This window comes from Dermochelys coriacea, chromosome 8, assembly GCF_009764565.3.
Source record: "Dermochelys coriacea isolate rDerCor1 chromosome 8, rDerCor1.pri.v4, whole genome shotgun sequence".
Lineage (NCBI taxonomy): Eukaryota > Metazoa > Chordata > Testudines > Dermochelyidae > Dermochelys > Dermochelys coriacea.
Genome location: NC_050075.1, coordinates 90189291 through 90205927, shown reverse-complemented (window position 1 = coordinate 90205927; position 16637 = coordinate 90189291). Strand labels below are relative to the sequence as shown.

General features: G+C 42.9%; 1 protein-coding gene across 4 annotated transcripts in view; it reads left to right on the top strand.

Annotated features, from left to right (window-relative positions):
- DNAJC6 (DnaJ heat shock protein family (Hsp40) member C6) overlaps window positions 1-16637 on the top strand; it is an 89849-nt gene that overhangs the window by 34638 nt on the left and 38574 nt on the right. Inside the window, exon 1 of one of the 4 annotated variants that reach the window (XM_038414259.2) lies at window positions 13429-13691. The exons of 2 other annotated variants lie outside the window; for them this stretch is intronic. In XM_038414259.2, the coding sequence (XP_038270187.1) occupies window positions 13643-13691 (49 nt within the window). In that variant the 5' untranslated portion in view covers window positions 13429-13642. Of the gene's footprint in view, window positions 1-13428; window positions 13702-16637 lie in introns of those variants that run through there. One more of the 4 variants, XM_038414261.2, reaches the window with a different exon arrangement.

The following is a 16637-nucleotide window of genomic DNA, read 5'->3' as shown; positions in this document are numbered from 1 at the left end:
TGTGTCTGTGCAGTTCTTGGCCAGCATTTTGGCAGTGATAGTCCCTGGGCAGTGCTGTCCAGGGAAAGGGGAGAGAGGGAGGATGGGGATGGGTTCTGAAAGGCCCCCAGTAAGGAAAGAACAGTTTCATGACACTTATAGTTGTGCAAACACCCCACAACAGCATCCTTCTCCCCCCACCACCATTTTTCTTTCCCCTTCCTTATAGGAGCTGCATGAAGCGGGTCTTTGCTTGCTTGTGTGTGGGGCTGACTAGGTCCTGGAAGGGAAAAGGAAACACATAGTTGTCCAAGGAACATCAGAGCAGTCCAATCCTACTATGACCATTTCAAATGGTTATTGCCATTCCCAGTCCCTCCCTGGTGTCTGTCCTCTCCCTGTGCTGAGCCACCTTGCAGAAGCTGTGGAGTGTGAGGGTAGGTGAAGCATCCCTCCAGCACTTGCACAAACACTAGGCTGAGCCTCTTAGCAGCGAAGAGGCAACTTGCTTGCAGGGTTAATGCAAAAGTTCTGGGAAGAAAATACACTTGAGGTTTGACTGTTTACCTGTCCCATTCAATGTGGTGTGCTGGATTTGGGCTGGACTTTCTGGCAAGACAAAGGATTAGGTAGAAGTTTTTCTGTGGTCCTCTGTCCCTTTTCCATGGGAACTCTGTCTGCTTATTTAGAATACAATCAGTTTCCTCTTAAATTTCCTCCTGGTGCTCTCACATAATCCAGCAAATGTGGTGTGGCAAAAATTCAAGCTGTCTTCAAGTTTAAGGACAGGGCAAATGGGCCTAGTCTGCCTTCATAGCTCACCCAACCCCTCCACTCAGCATATGTAGAGGGGTGAGCATTAGCAGAAACATCACTCTGGCAGAGGTGGCTGGGTGTCCTCCATAGCACTGGAAAGCTACTTCATTCCATTCCATGAACACTGCTATGTTCTCCAAATGATGGCCAGCCTTTAAAGAAGAAATAGGTAACCAGTAATGTAATCCCTAAAAGGAACCAAACTCCTCCTCAACCATTCCTGTGATGCACTGTAAACCGTGGAACATTTTATTAACAGTACTGATGGTATCTTACCACTTTGCCCTCAGCTCCTGTGACATGGGCTACAAAAATAGTCCGAAGGAAGGAGACTGTAGTAGTTGAATTCCTGGGATGCTAAAAGGCATCAATATTGTAGCCTTCGGCAGCACTGTTACACTATGTGATGGAATTGCTTAGGTTCCTCCACAAGAGAGTGAAATATAATGCTAGCCTTCTCTTTGACTTACCGGGACATTCCCCCTCTAATTGGGAAACCATTCTGCTGGGAGGTCAGCAGCAGAGATAGCAGATGCAGATGGAGGAGGACTCTGGGGGACTTGTGGATTGGTGTTGACAGCAGGAGTCAGGAGCAGCTTGAATTCCTTAGGGCAAGGGAGAATTGGGCTCTTAGGCAGGAGGAGGCACTGATGAACTGATTCACGGAGCAGAATATGCCCTGATGGAATGGGACCATGCACACATGCAGTCACTGGCACAACTCATACCACTCAGGGCCTGCCTGCCCGATGTCATGGCCTCTGCTCCTCTCCAGGAATAGCCAGCACTTGCTGCTACTCTTCCTCCAGCTGCTACCCAGGCTGCCGCTGAGGCAGTGAATCCGATCACCATCGCTGCTGGGGAAGAGCATGCTGGACATCCAGCACATCTTCTGCTGGCACCTCTCAGGGGAACCCTCCCAATCCCCAAGCATTAAGGAAGGGAATAAGGAGCCCAATCCAGTCTTTGTAGCCCAGCCTGAGTGTGGCCCTCAAGCCCATGCAGGAGAAATCCCTGTTTGTCCCCCTGCACAATGAACTGCACCCATTCCTCCCCCATCAGGCCATGAGTTGGTGTGGTGTGATGGCTGAGGCTTATTCCCAAGAGTCTAATGATACTGGGTTCAAGACCACGGTTTGAGACCAGGTCCTGAGAGATCTTCTAGGCTGCCAGGTGGAGGGTTGGGGCATGGCTGCTCCCACAAACCAGAATTGAGACTTGTGGGTCATGACACCATATATTTAGTTTCCCCATCTCTAAAATGGGAATAATGACACTGACCTCCTTTGTAAAGCAATGTCTTTGGGATCTACTCAGGAGAGATCCCACAGGACTGGAAAAGGGCATATATATAATACCTATTTATAAAAGGGAAAGGAGGACAACCCAGGGAATTCTACACCAGCCAGCTTAATTTTGGTACCCGGAAACATAATGGAACAAATAATTAGGCAATCAAATTTGTAAGCACCTAGAAGGAAATAAGGTCAACATGGATTTGTCAAGATCAGATCATGTCAAACCAACCTTCTTTGACAAGGTAACAAGCAGGACTTAAATTTAGCCAGAGCTGTCTGGAGTAGAGCTCGGTAAATATTTTCCGGGGCTGAAGCCCCAAACCTGGCGCACCCCCACGGAGCTGAAGTCCCAAGCCCCAAATGGGGGGAAGCATGGGCAGCTTCTGGAAATAATCTGTGAGAATTTAAGCCTTGGTAATAAGCCTTGTAGATAGAGGAGAAGCAGCAGATGTGATATATCTAACTTTAATAAGGCTTTTGATACTGTCTCACATGACTTTCTCATAAACAAACTAGAGAAGTATAGCATAGACTAACCCAGTATAAGGTGGTGTGCAACTGATTTGGAAAAGCATACTTAGAGTAGTTATAATCTACTCTAAATTCATAATCAAGCTGGAAGGGCATATTGAGTTGGGATTTGTCCCTGGAGGGATATGTCTTGGGTCTCATTCTGTTCAGTATTTTCATAAATTATCTGGATTTTGGCATAGAGTACACATGGCTAAACTTACTGGCCTTCCAAGCCACATACAACAATCTTCAGAAGTTTGAGAGCCAGAGCACACCTTCCAGGAGCCGGGGCTCAGGGCTCAGCCCCACTCCTGCTGAAGCCCTGACTTCTGGCAGGTGCGCCCATAGGGCTGAAGGCCCGAGACCTTCCTCCCCTCTGGACAGAAGCTCCTACCTTACCATCCCACTGCAAGGTGGAGGTCCCAAGCGCGCCCCCCCCCCTTTCCTCAGTCTGGTAGGCAGAGAATGGGGGGAGTAGAGGGAGCTTGTGAGCTGCACTTTAATGGTAAAAGAGCTGCATGTGGCTTGTGAACCACAGTTTGGCCACTCCTATCATAGAGTGTACACTTATAAAATTTGCAGATGATACCAAGCTGGGAGGGGTTGCAAGCACTTTGGAGGACAGGATTAGAATTCAAAACACCTTGATAAACTAGAGAAATGGTCTGAAATAAATAGGATGAAATTCAATAAGGACAAATGCAAAGTACTACATTTAGTAAGGAGTAATCAATTTCACAAATACAAAATGGGAAATGACTGCCTAGGAAGCAGTGTGGCAGAAAAGGATCTGGGGGTTATAGTGGATCACAAACTAAATGAGTTAGCAATGTAATACTATTGTAAAAAAACAACAGTGACAAAAAACAAACAAAATCTACCACCCATCATTCTGGGAAGTATTAGCAGGAGTGTTGTAAGCAAGAAGTAATTCTTCCACTCTGCTCAGCATTGATATGGCCTCAGCTGGAGTACTATGTCCAAATCTCAGCATCACACTTCAGAAAAGATGTGGAAAAGTTGGAGAAAGTCCAGAGAAGAGTAACAAAAATGATTCAACGTCCAGAAAACATGACTTACGAGGAAAGATTGAACAAAATGGATATTTTTAGTCTGGAGAAGAAGAAAAACTGGGGGGGGGGGAATAAGTCTACATAAGTATGTAGAAGGTTATTATAAAGAAGAGGGTGATAAACTGTTCTCCTTAATCACTGAGGACAGGATAAGAAGTAATGGGCTTAAATTGCAGCAAAGGAGATTTAGGTTAGACATTAAGAAAACGACCTAATTGTAACAGTAGTTTACCTTTGCAGGTTGTGGGATCTCCGTCATTGGAGGTTTTTAAGAACAGGTTAGACAAACACCTGCCAAGGGTGTACAGATAACACTGAGTCCTGCCTCAGTGCAGGGGGCTAGACTAGATGACCTATTGAGGTTGCTTTGAGTCCTAAATCTCTGTGATTCTAGAATAAGCGCTATGAGCAGCGGTATCAAAAAACATTGAGAGGAAGGAATGTGTGAAGCTCTCTGCAAACCTTGCAGAACTATTTTTAAATAACTTTAACAATGCTTCAGTGCTCCCCATAAAGCACCCTGAAACAGAGCTGTTACCATATAACAAAAACCATTGCCAAATGTCAATGATGGCATGAAAGTGCATATATACTCTCCATGGCACAAAACCATTGCCAAAGTTGTTAACCTTGCAGGCCCCTGCCCAATTACCTGCTTTCAGTTAGTACATTAACGTTGGCTGCAGGGGATCAAAACCCACTGAGGTTTATCACAACACAATTATGTAGCAATGTTTGATCGGGTTTTTCCAGCAGCACCATCGCATCACGCTCTGGCTCCACACTGATCCACAATGTATGAGCAAATAGCATCATGAATTTCCAGGAACCAGGAGCAGTGTGTACGAGGGAGAGATCCAGCTGACTATAGATTTTGAAAACCAGATCTGTCCTGTGCCCACTTGCTCTGGAAGTATTCCCCTTTAGCATCGCATGTGTTAGGCAAGCCATAGCATGCCATGATAATGTGAACTGTGCTGGCTACAATGGCATTCAGGTGCATCTGCAGGCTTCGCCAATGAGCTTGTAGATGCCCAAAGGTGCACTCCAACACAGTTCTGCAGCTACTCAGTTAGTCCCTTTTTCTTAGGTTGGTGATGTTGGGGTACAGCTGCATGAGCCATGTTAGGACTGGGTATGTGGGGTCTCCCAAAATAACTGTTGGTATAGAAACACTGCATATAACCACATTATATCTGGGCAATGAAGTTCCTTTTTCTCCCTCAATACAATCCTGAGCTCCTGGCATCATGGACCTTTCATAGGTGTTCAGCACTTGTGTTCATGAACTAACCACGGAGGCCCACTGAGCCTTGGAGAAGAAATGCACAGTAACATTTCTGATTCACATATTCACCGGCTCCCTTCAGGGGGCAAAGTATTGGAATTGCCCCCTGCATGGTTCAGAATTGCCCTTCCACCCATCCTCAGAAACCCCACTATAATTCAGGGACTTCAGTTATGGTAACCACCTGTGGGTAGATTACAGTATGGACAGTATAGCCAACCTGCACATCCACCATCCCAACAGTTGACTTCCCAGCCCCAAAATGGTTTTGAACTGACCGGTAGCTGTCAGGTGTTGTCAGCTTCCAAGGGGCAATCACTACCTGCTTCTGGAGTGGTATGCATTTCCAAGAACAAGTGGGCTGGCACTGGAGCGTTGGTGCAGGCTGCTTGCACAGCTCCATGAGGGTCTGTTTTCTCATTTGGAAGTTACACAGCTACTGGTCATCATCCCAGGACTCCAAGGTAATGTGGTCCCACCACAGTGTGCTGGTTCTCCAGGACCAGAAGCAGTGGTCCACTTATGGGCATACTATTGCAATCCCAGCATTGAAGATATCTGTTCTGTGGGACTGCAGAGGATTATCATTCAGCCTCTTGGTCAGCCGTTTTTGGCATCTCAAATATTTCTGGACCCATTCCCTCCAGCAGTCAGTACTGGACCACATGAACATTTGTCCCATGAGCAGTAGCAGAATGACATAATTCTGGACTTGCTCAATGTCTTCCAATGCAGTTTGGCAGAGGGGAGAGAGAATTGGGAGCTGCCATTGCAAAATGTGTGAAGATGGCATACAGTACCAGCAACACACAGCAAGGCAGTTCCCAGAGTGTCTCCAGTGATGCAGAAGATTCTGGTAGTGCTATCATCAGGTCCTGAAAAGGAGCAATGTGTATGTGGGAATATGCCTGTACCCAGTCTATATTGTGCCCAGCACAGCATACGTGGACACTTAGTGCAGGCACAAAGTACATGGGCTAGCAGTACATGGAAAAGTAGCCAGGGAAGTGTGCAAGTGTAGACATGGCCTAACTTGAGAGCTACGCTACCAGAGACCTAGCCTGGTGAGTGCTATGCCTACACTCCTTCAGTTTGCTGCTTCCAAACCAATTTGGAATCTTGGCTATATTGCATGAAATAGATTGTGTGTATGTGTTTGTATATATGAGTGGCTTCACTGTAACTGAAGTATGTGTAGTGTTACTTATAGGCCACATCACTGGCTAAAACACAGAGGGAAATTCGCTGACCTGTTTATAACTTAGCACAATGCAGCAAATACCTTCCTGCTTCAGTGTGCAGTAGTTAAGGGCTGAATCGCCAGTGTGGTGCTACATGATAGACACACACATTTGTCATGTAAATTAGCAATGTGCTTAAATTGCAGCAAGGGAGGTTTAGGTTGGACATTAGGAAAAACTTCCTAACTGTCAGGGTGGTTAAGCACTGGAATCAATTGCCTAGGGAGGTTGTGGAATCTCCATCATTTTGAAATTTTTAAGAGCAGGCTAGACAAACGCCTGTCAGGAATGGTCTAGATAATACTTAGGCCTGCCATGAGTGCAGGAGACTGGACTAGATGACCTCTCGAGGTCCCTTCCAGTCCTATGATTCTATGACACCGGTATGCTTCAGTTGTTGAAAGGCTGTGAATCTGAAATAGAGGAAGAATGTGGTTGTACATTCAGGAAAGGAGAGGAATTCAGGCCTTAAGGGTGTAGGAAGGGCTTAAAATGCTGTTCTTCAGTAAAATGGGGTAGTGTACGTTGAAGGCAACCTTAACGTATGCAAACAGTAGCATGTTGCTAGAATTCAGTTTCTCATTGACGTCAGTGAATCCCCTCAGACCTCCTACAATGATCATGCATAATTATTCACTTTAGCCAGGTACACATTTAATTATAAAAGTTTCAAATACACTCGTAGACAGTTATACAGATTGGGTACATTCATCACATTACAGAAGAGCCTGTAGCTTATAATGGCCCCTCGACCTTCTCAGCCAGTGTTTGTATCCTGTAGTGTGTCACCCTCCTGCCTAGCATTCTTTATGCAGTTTCTATTATTGCCACTTTGTCTGTTTCTTATGCTGACTACCTACTTAGAAAAAATTATTCTGTATCTTTTTTTTTTTTATGTTCCTGACCCTGTCACTCTGTGGGAAAATCTGCAGGGCATGAATTGGGCTCCTCAGCCACTTAAAAACCCTCTTGGCCACCTATGACCCAGTCTCCTGACAATGAGGCATCGAGGGATAGCTGAAGACTCTTTAACAGCTTAGTGAAGGAGCATTTCCTTTCCATTCAATAGTTGGTGAGCTGCATGCACCTCAATCATTACCCTGTACTATCAACCCTCTTCTAATGAATTTAGCTTTCCCCTGTACTCAAGACCCTTTATTCTTCCATCTTTAAACTTTACTGTCTTCAAGATGCTTATTGTAAAATGGCCAAACGGTGCACAATTCTCCAGATGAAGGAGCGCCAGCTGTTTTAACACTGTTATAATCTCATGGGATTTGTGATCTGATCATCTCTCTATACATTCCAGTGTATACTTGATTTTCTTAACCATTGGCTAATATTAAAATTGAACTTCAAATTCCTGCTTGGTGGCATCTTCCCTGCCCCATTCCCTTTCTTGAGTTAGTGTCTGAATACTGGTCTTTTTTTACCTAGTGTTTTAAGTTTTCATTTGTCCATGTCTAAGGTATTTTGTCTCATTGTCAGGCCTAGTGGTCAGAGTCCAAATGCCAGAGGCAAGGTTTGAGACCGAGTCAGTGCCAGGCATCAGAGCTGAAGGGTAGAACCAGATTATCTGGAGACAGCAAAGGCAGGACTGGAGTATGATTGGGTGCAGGGCACATCTAGGCAGGAGCAGGGGTTGGGATAAGATGAGCATAGGGAGGCAGAGAATTCACAGGTGTGTGCATTGAGTAGCCCTGATCCTGTGCAGCTGCTTTGCTAAAGAGCAAGCCACCTGACTGCCTTAGCCAATCAGGTGGTTCTGCTGTCGCCCAACTGTGCTCGTTGGCTGCCTGATGAATTGACAGATGCAGCTGCAGGGCCTCATTCCTGACACTCATGCAGATGCTCCAGTCTCCCTTGTCAGGGAGTCAATACAGCAGATGTATACTGTGTGACATCTTTACACCTGATGATGTAAAGTATGCATGAAAAGTGGATGTAACAAAGTTCTCTGCCATGTTGCCATTTGCCTAGTCTTACCCAAGTTGTACCCAATGAGCACTAACCTGTTACAAAGACCTTGTTTTAAATTTGGATTTTCAGTACATTTTATAAACCTTGCTAGTTATCTGTACAGCATAACATTAAAAACTTTCTTGAAATCTCAGTGAAGTGTTTCACTCAGTGAAATTACTCCTGTGTTTTATTGTCACTGTGGGGATCTTATCAGATGTAGTCATGTTTTCTTATTAATCCATGCTGTCTTTTCCCAGTCTCTACTTTTCCAAATGTTTTGCTTTGTCTCTAATCAGTGACTACAGAAACTTTCCTCATCTAAGCTTAGATATACGGGTATGCGCTATCACTCCTTGATTCCCTCTTAAATATATATGTAATTTTAGCTTTTCTTCAGTTTGTCTTCTTGTTGCCAATGAGGAATCTAATCTCAATTACAAATTCTTTTATTTTACCTGCAATATCTTTGCTCTTTCTGGTTTCTCCCTTGAATTTTTCTCAGTAGTTTGCAATTCTTTCCACTACCTCAACTCTCATCTCACCCGTGTCATGGTGATTATAGAATTTATACACTGCTGTCACTCTGTGCATTTTGGGATATCAAATTTATTTCATGTTTTAAATTTATTTAACAGCTAAACCATATATATGCTTATTGACTGAGGCTAAAAGCATGAAAAAGTACAGTTTTACTCCTTGATCCAGTGGAGAAAACATTACTTCACACTAGCTTTTCAGAAGCTGAAGGTTCAGTCGTGAGTATATACATAACAGAATCAGCACTCTACTGATGCCTAATATGTAATACTCACAGGCTGGTGCTTTGATATGTAATTAACCTTTTTTGGAGGACTAAGTTAGCAGGAATAGGTATGAATTACTTACCACAATAAAACTAACATGCTTAAGGGGTGCTGGTGCCATCATATAAACCACCATCATGTAGGAATTTAAGACAAAATTGTGATTAGGGATCCATTTTTAGATTGTGCCTGGACATCCTTTATTTCTCCCCCAACCTCCTCCCACACACTTTCATCTAAAATCAAATTATAATATCTGATTAATATCAGGATGTGGTGTGCCCACATCTTGACTAATCTCTCCAGTTCTGATTGTTCCATCTCAAAAAGGATATAATAGAACTGGAAAAAGTTCAAAGAAGGGCAACAAAGATCAAGGGTATGAAATGGCTTCCATATGAGGAGAGACTACAAAGATTAGGGCTGTTCAGCTTAGAAAAGAGATGACTAAGGGAGGATACGATAGAGGGCTATAAAATCATGACTGGTGTGGAAAAAGTGAATAGAGAAGTATTATTTACAATACAAAAACTAGGGATCCCTAATGAAATTAATCGGCAGCAGTTTTAATACAAACATAAGGAAGTACTTTTTCACAAAATGCACAATTAGCCTTTGGAACTCATTGCCATGGTATGTTGTGATGGACAGAAGTATAAATGGGTTCAGAATAGAACTAGATAAGTTTATGGAGGATAGATCCATCAATGGCTATTAGCCAAGATTGTCAAGGATGCAACCCCATGCTTGGAGTGACCCTACACCTCTGGCTGCCAGAAGCCCATAGGGGAAGACTGGGTGGATCACTCAAACTGCCTTGTTCTGTACATTTCCACTGAAGCTCTGGTACTGGTCGTTGTTGGAAACAGGATACCAAGATGACCCAGAATGGCAGTTCTTATATTTTTATATTTGTAATCATTGACTTGGTGGACTCTCATCCTGCATTATGAAGGGCAATGGACATTATCAGTCAAGTCAGATAAGTCTTTTTCCCAACTTTGGGTTTGACAGGGAGGAGAGAATGGGGTGTAGCGTAGAGGTAAATTGATTAGGTTACCAGCTTCCTAAAGCAGTGGTTTTCAACTTTTTTTCATTTGCTGACCCCTAAAAAATGTCAAATAGAGGTGGAGATTTCCCCGTTGGAAATCCAACACATAATCTGTGGACCTCCAGAAGTTTGCAGACCACCAGCTGAAAATCACCGTCCTAGAGAATTGTCTCACTTGCAACCTTCAAAAAAGTGTGAATGTTTACTGATAAAGGAATAGTTGGGTGACCATCTTAATGTATGGCCATTTTACATGGAACTGTGTTCCAGCAATATACTGGTTATTTTCTAGATGAATGTCTGAGAGAATGCATCTGTGCTTTGATAGATGTAGACTGTAACTTCATAAACAAGTGTTAATGCCAAGAAATATGATAAATCACTGCCTTTTATAACTCTTTCTCTAGAACAGTACCCAGAAAAGTCATTTACTTTACAGCTAATCAAAACTTTGTTAGAACCCTTTCTCTGATCAAAATTAACAACAATGGTGCTTAGTCAAAGGCTGTATTTCCTTACCGATTACACAAAGTAAAACTATTTCCCCATGCTTATTTTTTCCCACTAGTATTACTCACACCTTCTTGTTAACTGTTGGAAATGGGCCATCCTGATCATCACTACAAAAGGTTTTATTTCTCCTGCTACTAATAGCTCACCTTAACTGATTACTCCCATTATAGTTGGTATGGCAACACCCATTTTTTCATGTTCTCTGTGTATATACATATATCTATATCTTCCTACTGTATTTTCCACTCCATGCATTCGATGAAGTGGGTTTTAGCCCATGAAAGCTTATGCTCAAATAAATTTGTTTAGTCTTTAAGATGCCACAAGTACTCGTTCTTTTTACCTATTTGTGTTACAGTAGGACCTAGATGCCCCACCAAGATTGGAACTCATGATGCTAGCCATTGTAAAAACATATACTGTGTCCCTGTCCCAAAAGGATTACAATCAAAATGGACAAAACGAAGGGTGAGAGGCAGAGAGTTGTCACAGATAGTGACTTGCCCAAGGTCACAGGACAGATCAGTGGGAGAGCTGGATATAGACCTCCAGGTCTCCTGACTCCCAATCCAATGCATTATCCACTCAACCAGTATTTCTCAAACTTTTGAAAGTGGAGCCCCACTTCAGGAGAATGTAACCAGTTGCATTCCCTCTTGTGTTGAAAAGGCATACCCAAAATGAGGGATCCCTCAGTGTAGATTGTGTAGATCTTCTTGCATTCCTAGACCAGCAATGAAACATCAACAGTGTTTACATTGTACAGTATCATCGGCACGCATGGGGAAGAATGAGGCAGTTCACACTGCAGCACTATTGTTTCTCAGCCTGTCTGCAGACCCAAGTGGACATCACTGCATTACTTCCACTCAGGTCACTTTTTTGAGGGTTTCTTTGCAACCCTAACAACTAGAGACTCTTTCTAATGAAAGCTGAGACTCTGGAGAACAATTGAGACCTCTCTGTGCCCTCTCTCCACCCCACCTCCACTGCAGGGTGGGGGCCGGGGTACACTCTCTACTTTACTTTGGGAAACACTGCACTAGACCATGGTGCAACAAACCTCTTTCTTCTGCTGTATACAGTCACGGCAGAGCAACCACAGGCTGTTGGCTTGTTAGCTGACTGCCCCTGCAACATTGCTAAGTCGCTACATCACGGAGCTACAAAAGTTGAACAATTTTAAAAGTTCACTTTGCAAGTCTTGATATTCACTAGAACTACAGGAATGAAACCTTTGGAGTTGATTACTGTGTTCTGCTGATCTACTCTGTCAGAGCACATCTTACTCATGGGCTATGTTTCTGAGAGGGACTGAGCATCCCAGGTATTGCTTTATAATAGCAATACATGTTTTAATTTTTGTAAACCTGTATTTGAAGGATTCTAGGGAATCTAACAATACTGAAAATCTAATACAAAAATTAAAAGAGCAGCTGGATCAAATGAGCAAAAGCTATAGCTTAAATATTTCTTCTTTAAAATTAGCTAATTCTTTAGAAGCAGGTTTTCTAGGGTCTAATCTTTCCTGGATGCCTGAGAGATTTATGCAGGTAACTTTCATCAATGTGGGTGAGTTCCATTTATAAAACTACCATGCACTTTGGTGCTTTAAGTGTCTCTTTTAAATTAGATGAATCTCGGAGGTGCACAGCATATAACTGATCACCTCCAATTTGCAGTTACAAGTAGGCATGGGTAAAGGATTATCTCTAACACTTGTTAGATTTTGATGGCTACTCTTGCGAGTATATTTAATAAATGCAGCACTTGCAGCTCTTAATATTATCCATTATCAGTGGCTGAAAGGAGTCACCTGTGCAGAGAAGTGTCCTTTAGAAATACCAATCACCTTCACAATTTAAGGGTGGGTTTGTATATTTCCATTAATGTTTATAAAACGACTTGAGAGCCTCTGATGAAAGGCACTAAGTGATAAGCATGGAAGATAGGGTCAAGACTCATAGTCTAAGGAAAGAAGTGAATTAGGAAATCCTCAATTCTAATCTCCATTGACATTCCCTCTGGCCTTGAACTTAATTTAACTTAATTTAACTTTCCCCTTCTGTAAAAATGGGGATAATACTGAAGCACTCAGAAACTTCACTGGCTTTATTGGTAGCTCTGGGGGTTCAGGGAATGCAGGATTAGACCCCTTCTTGCCTATATCACAAAGCTATTGTGTAGCTTAACATTGAAGAAAAGTGCTGGATCATAATTATAGAGGTTTTTGTATGTTTTAAGAACAAAATGCAAATGACATCCCTGATGCTGCCATGGTAATGATTTAAGGAAAAAACAATTCCAAGATCTGTAAAGTGAAGTACTTTGGGGGAATATGTGGCATAAAGAGCCAGAAATTTGGAAATGGTCAGGGAACTGAAGTATCCGTGCAAAGTCAGTTGAAGAACTAGCTGAGCTCCTTTAAGTATGGTGTCAGACTTCTATAATGGAATCCTATATATTCATTAGAGCATTTAATACTTTCAGAATGAAAGCAGCACTGATATATAGAAGAAAATGGAAATCTTCCATTTTTTGAGTTTTGAACGGATCTATCGTTCCTGCTCTGACTTAAATAATATTCTATTTTATTGCCACAGTAAATTTAACATATACTCTGCCATCAATTTACAGGAGTCACCACCACTAGGGGAAACAGGAAGATATTTTTTCTCAGAATATAGCACTGGAGCACACTCCTGGGAGCTCCTTTGTTAAAGTTTTGCCATGATATTTAAGACACAATTAAGGTGATTATGCCTGTGCTTCTGGTAGAGTAACTTCCTCTTTGGATACTGCTAATACTAAATTATCCCTGAGAGTGATTGCTTATCCATGGGTATTATGTAATTTTTATAAAGCCTCAAAGTTCCCTCCCCTCCTATTCTGAAATGGACCACATTGCACCAGGAGGGAAGACACTACTGATTCTTTGGGGGAAGTGTGTGAGAAAGGGTTAACTTGCTGCCAGGACCACAGCTGTCTGCTCTTGTTGCAGGAATCTGCAAGAGAGCAGGGTGGGGTTAGCCCTGGAGGCTTGGGAACTATTCAGTATCCCTCAAAAGGGAGCAGAGAGCATGTGCAAGAGTGTAGGGAAGAAAAATGTTCCTGGACTGGGAGCTGTGCTATGGAGAGTACCCTAATGATCTTGGTAAGCTGAAGTAAGACTGAGTCCTTTGCTCTCTTTCTGTGTACTTCTGTTTGCCTTTGCCTTAAAGGGGACTTCTTGGTTTGTGAGTTGTCTGAATGAAGGGTCTTATCTGGCTTAATTTCCTGACCTTGAATGTCTGCCTTCACCCCCATTTCAAGTTAAATACTGTCCTATCAATGTTAATATTCAGACTAGCTCTTGGAAGTTTGCAAAGTGCATTTTAAATGCTTGTTTGCTTAATGGCTTTTTGTTTCCTTCCTAAGGCATAAGAAAAAGCCCTTACTGAAATGGGAAAGTGTCCTAGCCCTGCACCTGTTGCTGCCAGCACATGCATCCCTAGCACACTGGGTTTCTCACAGGCTGAGGTGACATGCTTGTGGAAGCTTCCTGTCAAAATATAGGCAACTCATCTCTGCTATCCTCTCGGTCACTCTCCTAGTATCTGTCTGCAAACATGCTGTATAAGAAGTGTCTCTAAGAACCCTGCATTCAGGGAGGATGTAATCTCGTATGTAGCGCATGGGATTGGAACCAGCAGCTCTGATTCTAGTCCCAGCTCTAGCAGTGACCTTTGCACAATAGGTTTAACTAACCTGCTGTGGGCCTGTTGTCGTTTTTCGCTGTTAAGACTTCTTCCTCTTCTGGAGAGAGACCAATAATTAAATGGCTCTAGAGTAGCATAAGCAAGATAAGACTGATCGTAAAGGAATTGAAACTTGAAAGAGAAGAAGTTTAAAGGTGAGTGAAGGGCAGTAGTTCCTAACCCTTTTGTTGCTGTTGGAGACACCTCTCTGTCTAGGTACTTAGGTAGCCCTCATCACTGTAGCATCAGTGCTCCTTGGTCATTAATGGCTTTTATCCTCCTCATGCCTCTGAGGTGGTGGTATTCCCCATTTTACAGATGGGGAACTGAGGCACAGGGTAGATTAAATGACTTGCCCAAAGTCACTGAGGAAATCTGTGGCTGAGCTGGGAATAGGGCTCAGGCCTCCATCCATTAGGCCATTGCTCCTCCAGTCTATCCCGTTATGCCAGGCTGTGGTTCAGTAGCACTCTGTCTGTTCCTTCTCTTTCCTTTTGACTCAAATCTCTTTCTTATCTTGTCTTCCTTCCTCTTTGAATTAATTGTTGTTCTTCTTTGGTCTTCTCCTCTGCTCCTCCCGTCCCTTCCCTCCCCAAAGGGTACATGCTGCTTGATGTCTGGGGAGGTCCATTGGTATTATCTGGAGGCTGGGATGCCTGCTCTCCCGGTAAAATGGGATAGTGTGAGAGTAGAAGCAGAAAGCATGGAGTAGGGCACTGCTTTCTGCACCTTTTAATCCTGTACATGGATGGCTCCTGTGGCCAGCTATATTTAGATGCTGTATCAGGAGTGGGGAGAGAAGGTGAGTTTCAATGCGCTGCCCATCTCTTTACCCACAGCAGCATATTTGCAGTGGTGAGATGGAATTGATTTAGGGTCATGGAGCTTTCCCTGTGACCCCCGGCACCAGTTTGGTGTCATCTAAGAGAAAACGCTGGGCTAGGGATCTATGTTGGTTAAAGGTGTATTGACTGGTTCCCCAGTATGATGCAACTTCAGCATCCCAGCCAAAAATGGGCACCAGTATTCCAGGAGTTGTCTTGTATTTCTGTGAGGCATCCAGGGGGCAGAACTGTTCCCCCTTTTTAAATGTCTTTGTCCATCTTTTCAGTTGCAATCAGTCCACTCCTGCATGAGCGCCCACTCTTTTTAGAAGGCTCCCTTTTATTTGACTTTGCACTAGTTTTCATATCTTTAACTGTTCTATAGCATTCTGAGTGCCTTGCCTTATTGTAAGTGACAGTAAAGGACACTGCCAGGAACAGCACATCTTAAACTTTTTTCGGGGGGAGCAGGGAGGGAGATCTGAATTGGGGTTTGTCAGTTTTATTTGGTTATCACAAGGGGATTATCTAGGACAAGAACCAAGTAGACACCTGATGCAATGAGCAGAAATTTAAAAGTAACAACTGCACCCCTTTTTGTAGGTAAATCTAGGAGTGGCTGGTATCCCATATGGTAAGGTGCCTATAACTATAGCAGTGCTATATTATAAACAGCTGGTATGTATGCCTGATCATGTGAGCGCATGGTATCTTCAAAATGAGAATCTGCCTGTTGAAAACAAATGGATTTTTTTTCTCTCTCTGATAGATGAATGTTTGAACTTGTCAACTAAATGAACCAAACTGTCACTTTACCAGTCTGAGCCACTAACGTGGAAATCTTAAAAGTGAGAAGATGGGGGGGGGGGGGGAATTGTCATTGCTAATGCCTCCCCTTTAAAAAAAAATATTGCATGTTAGCTTCTGTTTCACTAGCATTTCACATCACACTTGCATTAAAAACGCTATTAAAAGTTTCATCATTATTAGGAAAAAAGTCATGGTTGGCAAAATACCTTGACTAAAACTTGTTTCGCAAATAATGACCAAATTATACAGAGCTAGAAGCTGTCAAAAGTTACGATCTCTCTGAAATACCTAAGCTTTTCAGTGACTATCCAATAATTGAATTAGTAAAGTTTTCCTGCTGCATACAGAACAAAAATCTCGTACTCTGCAAGAATCAGTTCTTCACAAACAAGGATAAGGTCACCAGACAGTAATTTAACACAAGGCCAAAGTTAACTGGATTGCTATAAGTAAATGTGAAGAATATTGGATTCAAGGCCGGGTGCGGTACTCCTACCATTCTAACTTGCAGAGGTGTATTTTTATGAAGATATACTTGCACACTCCTAACATTGTAGAATAAAATTTTACTGGGTTTTAACACTGAATTTCACATCTGTTTATGAGCTTTAATTAATAATTCTAGTATTGTTAAAGCACAAGCAAATGGGCACTTGCAACGCAATTGGTCCTTCCTGGGCGGAGTGGGGGGAGGAATCTCATGGTCTTGTGCAGCAGCCTAGTTCCCCA